The sequence below is a fragment of the Macaca mulatta genome, chromosome 16, assembly GCF_049350105.2.
Source record: "Macaca mulatta isolate MMU2019108-1 chromosome 16, T2T-MMU8v2.0, whole genome shotgun sequence".
Taxonomy (NCBI): domain Eukaryota; kingdom Metazoa; phylum Chordata; class Mammalia; order Primates; family Cercopithecidae; genus Macaca; species Macaca mulatta.
In genome coordinates, this window is record NC_133421.1 from 50,395,188 (window position 1) to 50,414,429 (window position 19,242).

The 19,242-nt window shown below is 40.3% G+C and overlaps 1 protein-coding gene across 11 annotated transcripts in view; it reads right to left on the reverse strand.

The window, feature by feature from the left end:
* DHX40 (DEAH-box helicase 40) overlaps nucleotides 1–19,242 on the reverse strand; it is a 45,276-nt gene that overhangs the window by 15,297 nt on the left and 10,737 nt on the right. For 6 of the 11 annotated variants that reach the window (XM_077970875.1, XM_077970876.1, XM_015119977.3 and 3 more), the window contains 5 exons: nucleotides 18,686–18,785; nucleotides 16,497–16,583; nucleotides 16,176–16,358; nucleotides 8,047–8,127; nucleotides 5,644–5,801 (listed from right to left, as the gene is read on the reverse strand). In XM_077970875.1, the coding sequence (XP_077827001.1) occupies nucleotides 5,644–5,801; nucleotides 8,047–8,127; nucleotides 16,176–16,358; nucleotides 16,497–16,583; nucleotides 18,686–18,785 (609 nt within the window). The remainder of the gene's footprint in view (nucleotides 1–5,643; nucleotides 5,802–8,046; nucleotides 8,128–16,175; nucleotides 16,359–16,496; nucleotides 16,584–18,685; nucleotides 18,786–19,242) is intronic. The other 5 variants (XM_077970878.1, XM_077970880.1, XM_077970874.1 and 2 more) reach the window with 1 other exon arrangement.

The window sequence follows — 19,242 nt, forward strand, 5'->3', positions numbered from 1 at the left end:
GGAAGTGAAGGTTGCAGTGAGCCGAGATTGTGCAACTGCACTCCAGACTGGATGACAGAGCAAGACTCTGTCTCAAAAAAAAAAAAAAAAATCTATTTATATGAAGTTTCAGAAGAGGCAAACTAATCAGAAAAAAATAAGAAAAGTGTTTAACCAAAGGTAGGTAGAGTGATACCTGACTAAGAAGTGGCACTGAGGGAACTTGCTAGAGTGATAAAAATGTTCTATATAGTGATAGGGCTTGGGTTATATGGGTATAAGCATTTTACAGAATTCATTGAATTATACACATAAAATTTATGCATTTCACTATATGCAAATTTTACCTAAAATTAACTGTAAACAAATATCAAACTGTAGTTATATAGGGTTGTTTTTCACAGTACTATAACTTACCATTTCTCAAACTACTTTCTCTAGATTCTAGGGAAAATGGACAATTTCAATATGGATACAATATTGTATTTTATATCTTGTATATATATATTGTATAGTAGTATTGTATCAATGTTAAATTTCCAAACTTTAGGCTGTGCATAGTGGCTTATACCTGTAAACTCAGCACTTTGGGAGACCAAAGCAGAAGGACTGCTTGGGCCTAGGAGTTTGAGACCAACCTGGGCAACAAGACGAGACCTCATCTCTACAAAAAAAATTTAAAAAATTAGCCAGGCAGGGTAGCATATGCATGTGGTCCCAGCTACTAAGGAGGCTGAGGTGGGAGAATTGCTTGAGCCCAGGAGGTCAAGACTACAGTGAGCCATGATCCCACCACTGCACTCACGCCTGAGCAACAGAGTGAGACTCTCTCTCAAACAAAACAAAACCATTTCTTAATTCTGATTAAGGTACTATGGTTAAATGAGAGATTGCCCTTGTTCTTGCCTAATATAGATGTAAATGTTTTGTGGTAAGGGAGCACAATGCTTCCAATTTATTCTTAAATGATTCAGAAAAAGAAAAAATCCATTTATATATACATATATAGAGGGAGACAGAATAATAAAGCAAAGGGGGTAAAATGTTAAAAATTGCTGAAACTGCATAGAAGGTATAAAGGAATTCCTTTGCTATTCTTATTTGAAATTATATAAGAATAAATGTCACCCAAAAAAGGCTAACACCAGACTGATTTTATCTATTTAAATATTCCAACATGGAAAAAACATTTTTCTTTTTCTAGCCTTAAAAGACTATTAGAGTAGGTCACCTTAATCCAACTTCTTGGTTTTACAAATGAAAAATGAAATCCAGAAAAGCTAGGGCCATGGTCAGATAATTAGGTAGTAGTGGAGCTGGACAGAACCCTGCACTCAATACTTCAATACTCTGTAATAGATTTTGAAATATTTTAGCCTATCTCTTTCTGTTTCTCTGTCTCTGTCTCTCTCTCTCTCCCCCTCTCTATCCCCCCCCCCCGTCTTTCTTTTTGGGGATGGAGTCTCACTCTGTCACCCAGGCTGGAGTGCAGTGCCATGATCTCGGCTCACTGCAACCTCCGTCTCCTGGATTCAAGCAATTCTCCTGCCTCAGCCTCCCCAGTAGCTGGGAACACAGGTGCACGCCACGCCTGGCTAATTTTTATATTTTTAGTAGAGACAGGGTTTCACCATGTCAGCCAGGCTGGTCTCAAACTCCTGACCTCAGGTGATCCACCTGCCTCAGCCTCCCAAAGTGCTGGGATTACAAGTGTGAGCCAGCACACCTGGCCTATTTTTTGATTTCTTATTAGAGATGGGGTTGCCCAGGCTGGCCCTGATTTTGTGGGCTCAAGCAATCATCCCACCTCAGTCTCCCAAGGAGCTGGGATACCACTGTGCCCACTGGTATTTTTAGCTCTGATACTACCTCATGAAAACCAGTTAATATTACTTATTTTTACACAGCATTTTGTTAGAACAAAAAATTGCAATTAGGAGTATTACTAGAATTAAAATTCTGACACTTCAGACTGCAACTGCTGGGTGCAATGGCTCACGCCTGTAATCCCAGCACTTTACAAGGCCAAGGCTGGTGGGTCACTTGAGCTTAGGAGTTCGAGACCAGCCTGGGCAACAGAGTGAAACCCCATCTCTACAAAAATACAAAAAATTAGTCAGGCATAGTAGCAAGCACCTGTGGTCCCAGCTGCTCGCGAGGCTGAGGTGGGAGGATCACTTGAGCCTGGGAGGCAGAGGTTGCAATGAGCCAAGATCAGGCCACTGCATTCCAGCCTGGGCAACACAGTGAGACCTTATCTCAATAAAATTTAAAAATGTTTTAAATTAAAAAAAAAAAAAAAGATTGCAATCTATTTGAAATAGTACACTGATTATTTTTATAGAAAAATGTATCCTCCATTATAATCATGGCAATAATAAATTAATCCGGAACCGATACTTCCAGCCTACAAAGGGATAAAGCCAGTGAGCTAACACATTCTATTGTCTGCCTGCAGACAAGGTATCCTGTTCACTTGGAAGCTCCTTGAAAGAAAAAATTATTCCACTGCATGAAAACAAATCTAACATATGTCAAATTAAATTGTGTCCTATACTGACACACCAAGAAAAGAAAGAAGCAGAAGTTTAAAGACATGGAAACTTCAAAAGAATACTCTAAGGATGCAAGGGCTAAACTACCTTTTTCTTTTGATCCTACAAAAAAAAAAAAAAAGATTAGTATATTACTAATGTCCTATAAAAGCACTACCTTCCTTTACTAATGAAAGGAAATTAACTCTCGGCCAGGAACATTATATATTCTTTGTGCCAAAAAACTAACTTAAAGGATAACAAAATATAAAACTTGTTTATCCGGGCTGGGCGTGGTGGCTCATGCCTGTAATCCCATGGCCGAGGTGGGCGGATCACCTGAGGTCAGGAGTTCGAGACCAGCCTGACCAACACGGTGAAACCCCATCTCTACTAAAAATACAAAAATTAGCCGGGCATGGTGGTGCATGCCTGTAATCCCAGCACTTGGGAGGCTGAGGCAGGAGACTCACTTGAACCTGGGAGGAGGAGGTTGCAGTGAGTTGAGATCACACCATTGCACTGCAGCCTGGGCAACAAGAGTGAAACTCCGTCTCAAAAACAACAACAACAAAACTTGTTTATCCTTAGTTTTCTGTCCTAGGACTAAGGCATGGTAAACCCTCAGCAAATGCTCAGTGAATTACTGGCAGTCTAAATAAATGAAGAGATATTCCATGTACATGGATAGGAAGACAATACTGTCAAGATGTCATTTCTTCGCAACTTGATCTTTTTTTTTTTTTTTTTTTTTGAGACGGAGTCTCGCTCTGTCACCCAGGCTGGAGTGCAGTGGCTGGATCTCAGCTCACTGCAAGCTCCGCCTCCTGGGTTTACGCCATTCTCCTGCCTCAGCCTCCCGAGTAGCTGGGACTACAGGCGCCCGCCACCTCGCCCAGCTAATTTTTTGTATTTTTTAGTAGAGACGGGGTTTCACCGGGTTAGCCAGGATGGTCTCGATCTCCTGGCCTCGTGATCCACCCGTCTCGGCTTCCCAAAGTGCTGGGATTACAGGCTTGAGCCACCGCGCCTGGCCCGACTTGATCTATCTTAATTACAACACAATCCCAATTAAAATCCCAGCAAGGGCCGGGCGCAGTGGCTCATGCCTGTAATCCCAGCACTTTGGGAGGCCAAGGCAGGTGGATCACAAGGTCAGGAGATTGAGACCATCCTGGCTAACACGGTGAAACCCTGTCTCTACTAAAAATACAAAAACTTAGCCAGGCGTTGTGGCGGTCACCTGTAGTTCCAGCTACTCAGGAGGCTGAGGCGAGAGAATGGCATGAACCCAGGAGGCGGAGCTTGCAGTGAGCCCAGATCAGGCCACTGCACTCCAGCTTGGGTGACAGAGAGACACTCTGTCTCAAAAAAAAAAAAAAATCCCAGCAAGTTATTTTGTGAATTTCAATAGACTGAAGTTTATATGAAAAAGACCCAGAATGGCCTAAACAATTTTGAAGAGGAAGAACAAAACTTCAAGAGTTACTATAAAGCTCCAATAACCAAAACAGTGTGGTATTGGTGGAAGAACAATCAGATAAATGGAACAAGATACAGAGCCCAGAAACAGACCCATATAAGCACCGTCAGCTGATATTTAACAAAGAAGTGAAGGCATTTCAACAGAAAAAGGATAGTGTTTTGAACAAATGGTACCGCAACAACTGTACACCCAAATACTAAAAGACAATAGAAGAGAAAATCTAGATGACTTTGGGTATGACAATGACTTTTTTAGAAACAACAATAAAGACACAATCTATGAAAGAAATAATTGATAAGGTATACTTCATCGAAAATAAAAACTTCTGCACTGCAAAAGGCAATGTCAAAACAATTAGAAGATAAACCAGGCTGGGCGCGGTGGCTCACGCCTGTAATCCCAGCACTTTAGGAGGCCGAGGTGGGCAGATCACGAGGTCAGGAGATCGAGACCATCCTGGCTAACACGGTAAAACCCCGTCTCTACTAAAAATGCAAAAAATTAGCCAGGCGTGGCGGTGGGCACCTGTAGTCCCAGCTCCTTGGGAGGCTGAGGCAGGAGAATGGCATGAACCAGGGAGGCGGAGCTTGCAGTTAGCCGAGATCGCGTCACTGCACTCCAGCCTGGGCGACTGAGAGGAAAAAAAAAAAAAAGAAGATAAACCACAGACTAGGAGAACATATTTACAAAAGATATCTGTTAAAGAACTATTTAAAATATGCAAAGACCTCTTAACAATAAGAAAACAACCCGGCTGGGCGTGCTGGCTCATGCCTGTAATCCCAGCACTTTGGGAGGCCAAGGTGGGCAGATCACCTGAGGTCAGGAGTTCGAGACCAGCCTGACTAACATGGAGAAACTACGTCTTTACTAAAAATACAAAATTAGCCAGGCATAACGGCACATGCCTGTAATCCCAGCTAAAACCATATAGCACAAACAGTGATCCCTTTAGTTAATAATAAGGTGTCAATATTGGCTCACCAATTGCAACTTATGTGTCATACAAATGAAAGCTGTTAATAGGATAAATTGCTGTGGGAGGTTGAGGGGATGAATGTGAACCCTCTGTACTTTCTACTCAATTTTTCTGTAAACTTAAAAATTCTCTAAAAAATAAACTCCAAGGCCGGGCGTGGTGGCTCAAGCCTGTAATCCCAGCACTTTGGGAGGCCAAGACGGGCAGATCACGAGGTCAGGAGATCGAGACCATCCTGGCTAACACGGTGAAACCCCGTCTCTACTAAAAATACAAAAAACTAGCCGGGCAAGGTGGCGGGCGCCTGTAGTCCCAGCTACTCGGGAGGCTAAGACAGGAGAATGGCGTGAACCCGGGAGGCGGAGCTTGCAGTGAGCTGAGATCCGGCCACTGTACTCCAGCCTGGGCGGCAGAGCGAGACTCCGTCTCAAAAAAAAAAAAAATTAAAAAAAAAAAAAATTAACTCTAGTAATTTTTTAAATTGTATTTTTCCTTTTTTAGTAGAGATGGGGTTTCACCATGTTGGTCATGCTGGTCTTCCAACTCCTGACCTCAAGCAATCCACCCTCCTTGCCCTCCCAAAGTGCTGGGATTACAGGCGTGAGCCACCGTGCCCGGCCAAGTTTATTAATTTTAAAAAACACAACTTAAAATAAACATCTTACCAGGTCTAATGAAGACGTTTTCCACAGACAACATTGCTGCTATTGGAAGTAGTAGATCTTCACAATCCAGGGAAGCAGCTTTTATTACTGCACATGTCAGATGTGGAGGCAAAGGAAACTCCACCATAGACAAACCCAATCTGGTGACATGGCCACTCCTTAATACAAAGAAAAAGTTTTTAAGTCTTTCTACATTGGGAGAGTTCAAATGTAACATTCATCATTCAGAATAAATCAAATATAATTTACATTACCTCCAATCACCTCCAGAAGTTCAATTCAATTTAAGAAAATTAGGCCAACCGTGGTGGCTCATGCCTATAATCCTAGCACTTTGGGAAGCTGAGGCAGGTGGATCACCTGAGGTCAGGAGTTCAAGACCAGCCTGGCCAACATGGCAAAACCCCATTTCTATTAAAAACACAAAAATTAGCTGGGTGTGGTGGCATGCACTTGTAGTCCCTGCTACTTGGGAGGCTGAGGCAGGAGAATCACTCAAACCTGGGAGGCAGGAGTTGCAGTGAGCTGAGATCGTGCCCCTGCACTCCAGCCTGAATGACAAAGCCAGGCTCCATCTCAAAAAACAAAAAACAAACGAAAAAAAAAAAACCAAAAAAAATTAAATACTGTGGTTACTGCTAAGAGAAACACGAAGATAAATCCCTACTGTCAAAAGTTATAATACATCCAGTAAGCAATGAGGCAGAATAAACGAATATAATAAAAGATACAAACATGTTACAAAAGCATAGAAGGGCCCAGTGCAGTGGCTGACACCAGTAATCCTAGCACTTTGGGAGGCTGAGGTAGGTGGATCACTTGAGGTCAGGAGTTCGAGACCAGCCTGACCAATATGGTGAAACCCTGTCTCTACCAAAATATAAAAAAATTACCAGGGCATGGTGGTACATGCTTATAACCCCAGCTCCTTGGGAGCTGAGGCAGGAGAATTGCTTGAACCTGGGAGGCGGAGACTGCAGTGAGCTGAGATTGCACCATTGTACTCCAGGCCAGCCTGGACAACAAGAGCAAAACTCTGTCTCAAAAAAAAAAAAAAAAAGGCCGGGCGCGGTGGCTCAAGCCTGTAATCCCAGCACTTTGGGAGGCCGAGACGGGCGGATCACGAGGTCAGGAGATCGAGAGACGATCCCGGCTAACACGGTGAAACCCCGTCTCTACTAAAAAATACAGAAAAACTAGCCGGGCGAGGTGGCGGGCGCCTGTAGTCCCAGCTACTCGGGAGGCTGAGGCAGGAGAACGGCATAAACCCGGGAGGCGGAGCTTGCAGTGAGCTGAGATCCGGCCACTGCACTCCAGCCTGGGTGACAGAGCAAGACTCCGTCTCAAAAAAAAAAAAAAAAAAAGAAAGAAAGAAAATGTCTTTGAAGACATGACAGAATAATAATTGTATTTTTTATTTTATTTTACCTTTTTTTTTTTTTTTTTTTTTTTTGGAGACAAGGTCTTGCTCTGTCCCTCAGGCTGGAGTGCAATGGCGCAATCTCCTCAACTCACTGCAACCCCCACCTCCGAAGCTCAAGTGATCCTCCCACCTCAGCTTCCTGAGTAGCTGGAACTACTGGTGTGTGCCACCACGACCGTCTGATTTTTGTATTTACAGTGGAGATGGGTTTTACTATTTCCCAGACAGGTCTCGAACAATTGTACTCAAGCAATCTGCCCGCCTTGTCCTCCCAAAGTGCTGGAATTACAGGCGTGAGCCACCACACACATCCAAGAGAATAATAATTATTAATATCAAACTTTACCCCATCACACAAACATAAAAACAAGGACTCTGGCTCCTTTATCATTTTTATGTATCTAGCATAATGCCTGGCACTAAAATGGTACTCAGAAATTACTTGTTAAACAATACCAATATTTATTAAACAAAAGGGGTTTTATCTTGTAGTTTTTCTCTCTCTTTTTTTGTTTTTTTTAGACGAAGTCTCGCTCTGCCACCCAGGCTGGAGTGCAGTGGCACGATCTTGGCTCACTGCAAGCTCCGCCTCCCAGGTTCACACCATTCTCCCGCCTCAGCCTCCCAAGTAGCTGGGACTACAGGCGCCCGCAACCATACCCAGCTAATACTGTTTTTGTATTTTTAGTAGAGACAGGGCTTCACCATGTTAGCCAGGATGGTCTCAATCTCCCGACCTCATGATCCACCCACCTCAGCCTCCCAAAGTGCTGGGATTACAGGCGTGAGCCACCGCGCCAGGCTAGTTTTTCAATCAGAATTGTGATGAAAGACTAACGACAAATTCTAACTTCAAGTAAAACAATCCATTCAATGTAAACAAATTATTTTCTACTGATAGAGAAAGGTATTTAGAGCCCTGTTTAAAAAGAGATCAATATCTATTTTGGTTATGCGTTTTTCTTTTTTTTTTTTTTTACCTGTCAATAGCATCACACTGGTAAAGTTGTTTAAGAGCTTCTAAAATAAGTCTCTCATTAGGTGGATCCAAATAGGGAAACCTGTGTGTTTAAATAAGATATGAAGTGAGAGGCATTCCTTGAACATGGTAGGATTTTATATAGATATGACGAAAATTTCTTTAAAAGGTTTTATTTCTATTTTTCAAGTCATCTTTTTCTAAAAAAAATTCTATAATCATGATCAGCATTCAGCAAAAGAGGAAATAATTTTTTTCTGAATCACACTCCTCTACTTCAAGAAGTGATTCTTTTTGACTCCCCTTAGCTGAAATACTCTCACCAGTCTCCCTACTTATCCTAATCCTGCCCCACCCATCCTTCACAGCCAATGTCAAGTGTACTCTTTTCTGTACTCCATAATTTTTTTCCAAACTTTTATAAAAATAGTAGAGAAATATTAATTGAAAGTGGCTGAAAATTATAAATTGTTCAATAGTACCTTAAAATGCTTTTTTCTTTTTGGAGACGGAGACTCACTCTGTTGCCCAGGCTGGAGTGCGATGGCACGATCTCTGCGCACTGCAACCTCCATCTCCCAGGTTCAAGCAATTCTCCTGCCTCAGCCTCCCGAGTAGCTAGGACTACAGGCACATACCACCACGCCTGGCTAATTTTTTGTGTTTTAGTAGAGACAGGGTTTCGCCGTGTTGCCCAGGCTGGTCTTGAACTCCAGTGCTTAAGCAATCCGCCCACCTTGGCCTCCCAAAGTGCTAGGATTACAGGCGTGAGCCACCACATCCGGCCTCAAAATACTTTTTAAATTTAATTTAATTTTTTTTTTGAGACGGAGTCTCACTCTGTTGCCCAGGTTGGAGTGCAGTGGCGTAATCTGGGCTCATTGCAAGCTCTGCCTCCCGGGTTCACGCCATTCTCCTGCCTCAGCCTCCTGAGTAGCTGGGACTACAGGTGCCTGTCACCACACCCAGCTAATTTTTTGTATTTTTAGTAGAGACAGGGTTTCACCATGTTAGCCAGGATGGTCTCAATCTCCTGACCTCGTGATCTGCCCGCCCAGCCTCCCGAAGTGCTGGGATTACAGGCATGAGCCACCGCACCCGGCCTAAAACAAATTTTTTAAACAGAGCCATAGCTATAAGTTCATATTAAGTTTGTGATGATCTAATAATTTCAGATCTCTACCACATGTATTTGCTATTGTACATCCCAAACACAGGATATAAAATATATCCTTTCAAATGTATACCCTGTTGATTTTTGCCCATGGTTCTAATCTGTTAGTCATTTTAAAGTTTGGTTTTACCTGCTCCTGAATGACTACTGGGTAAATAACGAAATGAAGGCAGAAATAAAGACGTTCTTTGAAACCAATGAGAACAAAGACACAATATACCAGAATCTCTGGGACACATTTAAAGCAGTGTGTAGAGGGAAATTTATAGCACTAAATGCCCACAAGAGAAAGCAGGAAAGATCTAAAATTGACACCCTAACATCACAATTAAAAGAACTAGAGAAGCAAGAGCAAACACTTTCAAAAGCTAGCAGAAAGCAAGAAATAACTAAGATCAGAGCAGAACTGAAGGAGATAGAGACACAAAAAACCTTCCAAAAAAAACAATGAATCCAGGAGCTGGTTTTTTGAAAAGATCAACAAAATTGATAGACCACTAGCAAGACTAATAAAGAAGAAAAGAGAGAAGAATCAAATAGATGCAATAAAAAATGATAAAGGGGATAACACCACCAATCCCACAGAAATACAAACTACCATCAGAGAACACTATAAACACCTTTACGCAAATAAACTAGAAAATCTAGAAGAAATGGATAAATTCCTCAACACACACACCCTTCCCAAGACTAATCCAGGAAGAAGGTGAATCTCTGAATAGACCAATAACAGGCTCTGAAATTGACGCAATAATTAACAGCCTACCAACCAAAAAAAGTCCAGGACCAGACAGATTCACAGCTGAATTCTACCAGAGGTACAAGGAGGAGCTGGTACCACTCCTTCTCAAACTACTGCAATCAATAGAAAAAGAGGGAATCCTCCCTAACTCATTTTATGAGGCCAGCATCATCCTGATACCAAAGCCTGGGAGAGACACAACAAAAAAAGAGAATTTTAGACCAATATCCCTGATGAACATCGATGCAAAAATCCTCAATAAAATACTGGCAAACTGAATCCAGCAACACATCAAAAAGCTTATCTACCATGATCAAGTGGGCTTCATCCCTGTGATGCCAGGCTGGTTCAACATACGCAAATCAATAAACGTAATCCAGCATATAAACAGAACCAATGACAAAAACCACATGATTATCTCAATAGATGCAGAAAAGGCCTTTGACAAAATTCAACAGCCCTTCATGCTAAAAACTCTCAATAAATTAGGTATTAATGGGATGTATCTCAAAATAATAAGAGCTATTTATGACAAACCCACAGCCAATATCATACTGAATGGGCAAAAAATGGAAGCATTCCCTTTGAAAATTGGCACAAGACAGGGATGCCCTCTCTCACCACTCCTATTCAACATAGTGTTGGCAGTTCTGGCCAGGACAATCAGGCAGGAGAAAGAAATAAAGGGAATTCAATTAGGAAAAGAGGAAGTCAAATTGTCCCTGTTTGCAGATGACACGATTGTGTATCTAGAAAACCCCATCGTCTCAGCCCAAAATCTCCTTAAGCTGATAAGCAACTTCAGCAAAGTCTCAGGATACAAAATCAATGTGCAAAAATCACAAGCATTCTTATACACCAATAACAGACAAACACAGAACCAAATCATGAGTGAACTCCCATTCACAATTGCTTCAAAGAGAATAAAATACCTAGGAATCCAACTTACAAGGGATGGTGAAGGACCTCTTCAAGGAGAACTACAAACCACTGCTCAACAAAACAAAAGAGGATACAAACAAATGGAAGAACATTCCATGCTCATGGATAGGAAGAATCAATATCATGAAAATGGCCACACTGCCCAAGGTAATTTATAGATTCAATGCCATCCCCATCAAGCTACCAATGACATTCTTCACAGAATTGGAAAAAATTACTTTAAAGTTCATATGGAACCAAAAGAGTCCACATTGCCAAGTCAATCCTAAGCCAAAAGAACAAAGCTGGAGGCAACACATTACCTGACTTCAAACTATACTACAAAGCTACAGTAACCAAAACAGCATGGTGCTGGTACCAAAACAGAGATATAGACCAATGGAACAGAACACAGCCCTCAGAAATAATACCATACATCTACAACCATCTGATCTTTGACAAACCTGAGAAAAACAAGAAATGGGGAAAGGATTCCCTATTTAATAAACGGTTTTGGGAGAACTGGCTAGCCATATGTAGAGAGCTGAAACTGGATCCCCTCCTTACACCTTTTACAAAAATTAATTCAAGATGGATTAAAGACTTAAATGTTAGACCGAAAACCATAAAAACCCTGAAACCCTAGAAGAAAACCTAGGCAATACCACTCAGGACATAGGCATGGGCAAGGACTTCATGTCTAAGACACCAAAAGCAATGGCAACAAAAGCCAAAATTGACAAATGGGATCTAATTAAACTAAAGAGCTTCTATACAGCAAAAGAAACTACCATCAGAGTGAACAGGCAACCTACAGAATGGGAGAAAATTTTTGCAATCTACTCATCTGACAAAGGGCTAATATTCAGAATCTACAATGAACTCAAACAAATTTACAAGAAAAAAACAAACAACCCCATCAACAAGTGGGCGAAGGATATGAACAGACACTTTTCAAAAGAAGACATTTATGCAGCCAACAGACACATGAAAAAATGCTCATCATCACCGGCCATCAGAGAAATACAAATCAAAACCACAATGAGATACCATCTCATACCAGTTAGAATGGTGATCATTAAAAAGTCAGGAAACACCAGGTGCTGGAGAGGATGTGGAGAAATAGGAACAATTTTACATTGTTGGAGGGACTGTAAACTTGTTCAACCATTGTGGAAGACAGTGTGACAATTCCTCAGGGATCTAGAACTAGAAATACCATTTGACCCAGCCATCCCATTACTGGGTGCATACTCAAAGGATTATAAATCATGCTGCTATAAAGACACATGCACACGTATGTTTATTGTGGCATTATTCACAATAGCAAAGACTTGGAATCAACCCAAACATCCAACAATGATAGACTGGATTAAGAAAATGTGGCACATATACACCACGGAATACTACGCAGCCATAAAAAATGATGAGTTCATGTCTTTTGCAGGAACATGGATGAAGCTGGAAACCATCATTCTCAGCAAACTATATCACAAGGACAAAAAACCAAACACCACATGTTCTCACTCATAGGTAGGAATTGAACAATGAGAACACTTGGACACAGGAAGGGGAACATCACACACTGGGGCCTGTTGTCGGTGGGGAGAGTGGGGAGGGATAGCATTAGGAGATATACCTAATGTAAATGACGAGTAAATGGGTACGGCACACCAACATGGCACATGTATACATATGTAAAAAACCTGCACGTTGTGCACATGTACCCTAGAACTTAAAGTACAATAAAATAAAAAAATAAAATAAAGCTTGGTTGTAATAATCTACCTATTAGATATTAAGATATTTTCCAGAAAAAGTAATCATGACTTCAATATTTTTATTCAATATCATTATTAAAAATGTTTATCAAGAAAAAACTAAGTCCAGCACAATACTAGTAAAACCTTCACCTAGTCTACACTAAGCAATTAATTAATACTTTTTTAGAGTAGGCTATTTGGCAACTATAATCAGCAGTACTGTCATCTACAGACGACTTTTTTATTCACAAAGATATCAAATGCAGTATTGTTAAGTACTGTGCTGAAAATAAAAGACATTAGGTTAACTTTCAATAAATTCTTGCGGAGCACCCATTATGTGGATGGTCCTGAAAAGGAAATGGCTTATAATGACATATTCGGCCAGGCATGGTGGAACACGCAGGTAATCCCAGTCACTCAGAAGGCTGAGACATGAGAATCGCTTGAACCTGGGAGGCAGAGGTTACAGTGAGCTGAGATTGCACTACTGCTCTCCAGCCCGGGTGACAGAGTGAGATCCTGTCTCAGAAAACCAAAACCAAACACAACAACAACAAAAAATAACATATTCATTGTGAACTTTTAAAATTCATACTCATTAATCATTGTTAAATTTCCTTAAACCATTCTCAATAAGTTTATATAAGTAATAGAGTTCCCTAGTAATCAATGTCAAGCTTACTGGGTAGTTGTTTCCAGAACCCGCCCTTTTTACTAAATGAAAAAAATCAAGACATTTGCCTTTCTCACCATTTTCTGATAACCTATTCTGCATAATTTCTCACAGATGACCTACGACTCTGACACTAAATCTGCAAGTACTTTTAGCACCACAGAAATAATGTCTAAATGCTCAAGACAAAATCATTTATGGTGGTTGGGTTTTCCCTCATTATTTCCTAATCCATCTTTGTCATCAATTCCTTCTTATTCAGACCTGTTCTTGCATTTTCAGTTTTAAAATCATTCTTCCTGATGGAAGAGAAAGGGAAAGCAAAATAATAACTGAGAAGCTCCATTTTCTTTCTGTCATCTGTGAATACTATACCATCTATCCCAAACACTGGGTCTACCTCTCCTTATTCTTTATACTTTTTAAAAAGGAAGCCTGTTTGGTTTTTGTTTCAAGCATTTTGAAACAAAATTTTGCGATTTTTAGTACACATAGGTTTTAAGACTTAAGATGGAAAAATAATTCAGTGCAGATGATATTAATTACTGTTCCTATTTTTCTAATATATACCCATTCTTGGTTAGAGGCTGCTCTGCTATCCTTTGTGAATATACTAGGAGTCAATATTAAGCTTACTGAGCAACTATTTCCAAAAACGGCCCTTTTTCCCCAAATGAAAAAAATCAAGACATTATTTTAAAATCTAGGTTCATCTGAAAGTTTTCTGTTTGGCTATCTGGATTTCTTTAAATGGCTCTTTCCTTCTTTTCACTGGTATAATTTATTGTTACAGTCAGAATTTCATGTATTACATGCTTTTCTCTTTCTAGTATCTACATATTCTCATTCAGAAAATCTCTAGTCTAATGATAACTATCAAAACATTTTGAAATTGGCAAATTGGCTTTCCAAGAGTATACAATGAGTATTTGTGGGTTTTGGGGTTTTTTTGTTTTTCGTTTTTGGAGGCAGAGTTGCGCTCTTGTTGCCCAGGCTGGAGCGCGATCTCAGCTCACTGCAACCTCTGCCTAGCGGGTTCAAGTAATTCTCCTGCCTCAGCCTTCCAAGTAGCTGGGATTACAGACGAGCACCACCATCCTGGCTAATTTTGTATTTTTAGTAGAGATGGGGTTTCACCATGTTGGCCAGGGTGGCCTTGAACTCCTGACCTCAGGTGATCAACCCATCTCAGCCTCCCAAAGTGCTGGGATTACGGGCATGAGCCACCACACCTGGCCTACAATACATATTTGGATGCACCTAATAATCACTTACTATGAATTTAAAAACTGCACGGTTATCCTCCCCCAAAATTCCTGAACACTTTTAAATTCCAAGGGAATTAAGAACAAAATAAAGAACAAGATAGCACTTTCCTCCACTAATTCCTCTACCATCTATGATAGAAATTTCAATCTACAACAATATTCTATCCTATACCAATAAATTATATTGTTTAACATTTGGCTAATTTAACTGTTCTAAAGGATAGAACTGTTATTCTATCCTTCATTTCACATGTCTGAACCTTATTTCTCTAATATAACTTAAGCTTAAGCTTAGTGAAAGCAAAAAACTACAGAGTATTACTCTGTCTTTCATGGTATATAGTATAATGCTGGCCATACAAAAAAAAACACTCCACTTTCCAATGTATACCCTTTTTTTTTTTGAGACATAATCTCACTCTGTTGACCAGGCTGGAGTGCAGTGGTGTGATCTTGGCACATTGCAACCTCTGCCTCCTGGGTTCAAGTGATTCTCGTGCTTCAGCCTCTGGAGTAGCTGGGACTACAATCACATGTCACCAAACTCAGCTAATTTTTGCATTTTCAGTAGCTACAGGGTTTCACCAGGATGGCCAGGCGGGTCTCAAACTCCTGGCCTCAAGGGATCCTCCCACCTTGGCCTCCCAAAATGCTGGGATTACGGATGTGAGCCACCGCACCCAGCCCCTTTCTTTTGAAACAGGGTCTCACTCTGTTGCCCAGGCTGGAGTGCGCTGGTGCAATCATGGCTCACTGCAGCCTCTACCTCCCAGGCTCCAGCGATCTTCCCATCTCAGCTTCCAAATATCTGGGACTCAAACATGCACCATATCAGACTCTTTTTTTTTTCTTTTAATTGTAGAGACAAGGTCTCACTATGTTGCCCAGGCTCATCTCGAACTCCCAGGCTCAAGCAACCTTCCCACTTTGGCCACCCACAGTGTTGGGATTACAGGCATAAGCCCTTATGCCCAACTCATTATATACCTTTCATTACAAATAAACAGTGGTCATTAAGTGATCCAAATAAACATCAGCACAACCCCCCAACGCCACCATTAAGCCAAGGTTAATCATGAGCAAGAGATCCTACTAAAGCAATGCAAGGAAGTCTTCTGTGTTAGTTTAATTGAAAAGCAACCAACAGGACAAGGCACAGTGGCCTGTGTAATCCCAGCATTTTGGGAGGCCAAGGCGGGTGGATCACCTGAGGTCAGGAGTTCGAGACCAGCCTGACCAACAAGGTGAAACTCCGTCTCTACTAAAAATACAAAAATCAGCTAGGCATGGTGGCCAGTACCTGTAGTCCCAGCTACTCAGGAGGCTGAAACAAGAGAATTGCTTGAACCCAGGAGGCGGAGGTTGCAGTGAGTGGTAATCATGCCACTGCTTTCCAGCCTGGGCGACAGAACAAGACTCCATCTCAAAAAAAAGAAGAAAAGCAACCAATATAAAAACCAACCTCTAAAAGAGGTTAGCCTAAACTCTCAGGGATGTATGAGTCAAATATTTCAAAATAATTTTTGAGCCAATAACTTGGCTCTATGCTAACAAGTTTTTCTTTTTTTTTCTAGTTGTCTACATACCTTATGACATCGTGTATGGCAAGGCACTTTAAGGTCAGAACTACAGATGTCAAACTAGTTCTCTTAATTTCAGGGATCACATGGTCAGGCATACACTGGTTCCAAAAATCTTTACTATAGATCCGAAAGCATTTTCCTGAAGAAGTCCTGCCAGCTCGGCCACTTCGCTGTAATGCCTCGCTCCTACAGAAGGAAAATAACGCAAAAAGTCTCCAAAACATTCTGTGGGTTTCTCAGGTAATTTACTTTTTCTCCCCAAACCAGCTAGAAATTACCTAATCAGTTGTTCTTTGAATAAAAAGATTTGACATAGAGACTTACTTTGAAATTGGAACCACCTCCAGGATGTCCAACCCTAATCTGGGGTTGTGATTTAACTGCTTCACAAAGCCACCATCTACCACATATCTAAGAAGAATCAAAGCAAGTTAAGTTTCTGGAAAATAAAAGAAGACTTGTTAATTTTTAACCACTTTGGTTTCTCCTTTTCTAGCAAACTAGCAAGTACACAATGCCTTTTATGTTACGTGTAAAACTTGAAAGTCAAGAAATTGGAACCCTCATATGTTGCTGATGGGAATGTAAAACAGTTCAGCCAAGGTGGAAAATTGTTCAGGGGTCCTCAAAAAGTTAAACACAAAATGACCATATGATCCAGCAACTCTGCTTCTAAGTATACACCAAAAAGAACTGAGAACAAGTATTCAAATAAATACTTATAGACCAATGTTCATATTAGCACTATGAATCATAGCCATAAGGTAAAAACAACCTAAATGTCCATTAACCATTCATTAATGGATGAAGGGATGAACAAAATGCTTTGCATATATGTATGCAGTACATATACACACACAATTGTATATATATATATATACACACACACACACTCACACTATGCAACATTATTCAGCCACAAAAAAGAATGAAGTACAGATAGATGCTACAATGTTGACAAACCTCAAAAATATTATGCTAAGGGAAAGAAAGCAAACACAGAAGGCCACATATTATATGATTCTATTTGTATGAAATATTCAGAACAGAAAATACATACTGCTTCCTGCTGACACATCTAAAGAATTTTTTAAAAAAAGAAAACACATACAAACAAAAAGTAAGACTGGTAGTTGCCAAGGGCTGGGGTCGAGAGAGGAATGTGGAGTATGTGCTTAATGGATATGGGGTCTTATTTTGAGGTGTTGAAATATTTTAGAACTAAGTAGAAGCAGTGGTTGCACAATACTGTAAATGTACTAAGTATTACTTAATTGTTCATTTTTAAATTATTAATTTTATGTGAATTTTGCCTCAATAAAAAAAATACACAAACTTGAAAGTCAGTTTCAGACCATTTTAACAGATTCAGAATCTAATTTCAACTAGCCCTTAACATGCCATTCTAAGCCAATTAAATGGTGAACAAGTCAGGTAAGGAACCAAAGCAGGATAGCAGTAACAAGACAACATTCTGAATCTTGTTATTTAATGGTTTTTGCCTGTGTAGGAAACAGAAAACTACAGAGGTTAATTTACCCAGGAGAGCACTCCCTTAACCCCTTAGCGTTATTTTTAAAGTAACAAAGAAAAGCAGAGTAAATTAAGACTTCCTCTCAGACCTGGGTGACCATTTTACCCAGAAGAAACACACAGGATCTGAGATTCAGGTTCAGCCTTCCTTAGGCAGACAATCAGACTTAGCTAAAGACATAAAATATATTGAGTAAATGATAAATAACCCAGTCTTAAAGAACTCTGCATTAGTTATCAGTCCAGACTTAAAATTTCTTAGTGTTCCCTTACTAAATTTACTCAAAAATTTGATAGCACTATTTACTACATCCAGAAAAGATAAGGGACCTGAATCATAGTTAATTTTCACAAAAAGATAAAAAGTCAGAGACAATACATCCAGATAAACACTGGATATACAACTAACTCTACCAAGTGAGGCTGCAAGGTAGAAGGAAATATCAAATCATCTAAGGTATATGCTTACAATGGGAGTACAGAAAAATAGGTTTGGCTTCCTATTTAGTGAAACCCATGAAGCATTATACATAATCTACATAATCTTAAATTTGAAAAGAGGAAGCTTCAAGTTGCCAAGCAGTTAAAAAGTGTGAACAGCCAAGTATGGTGACACATGCCTGTAGTCCCAGCTACCCACGAGGCTGAGGCGGGAGGATTGGTTGATCTCCCTTCAAGGCTGTAGTGTGCTATGACTGCATGCCTGTGAATAGTCACTATACTCCAGCCTTAGCAACACAATGAGAACCTGTCTCTAAAAAAAAAAAGGGTGAAGAGGAATATAGTATGTACCTCCTACTCCATTTCCTGCTCAAAGCAATCAATTACAAAACAAAATAGGTGATTACATGTTAAGAACATTAAAAAGTAGGAGAGAAGGGAATTAGTGGAGGGCACAGAAAAGCAAACTCAGTAATGTTTAGCTAATGTTTAGTAACGATAGGTTTCCTTGACTTTAAGAGAAAGTTCAAAAGTTATACCTGATTCCATCTATTGTCAAAGATGTTGCAGAAATATTGGTGGATATGACACATTTTCTAATTCCAGGTGGAGGTGGCAAAAATATTCTCCTCTGTTGATCTAAAGTATATATAAAAAGAAAATACCAATTTAAAACATGCATGTGTCAAACTCAAGTTTCGAAAAACTCAATTTTTCACTAAAAGTCATGTTTCTAGGCCAGGTGCGGTGGCTCACGCCTGTAATCCCAGCACTTTGGGAGACCGAGGCAGGAGGATCTCGAGGTCAGGATATCGAGACCATCCTGGCTAACACGGTGACATCCCGTCTCTATGAATTGCTTGAATCCGGGAGGCAGAGGTTGCAGTGAGCCAAGATCGCACCACTGCACTCCAGCCTGGGTGATAGAGCGAGACTCCATCTCAAAAAAACAAACAAACAAAAAAAACGGAGGCAACAGAAGATCCAGAACATTATTTTCAATGTGGCAGTAAGAAAGATGAAATTATTTACTCTGTACAGAAAAACATATGTCTATGTATATATTTAGTTAATGGTTAACAACAAACCAAACATA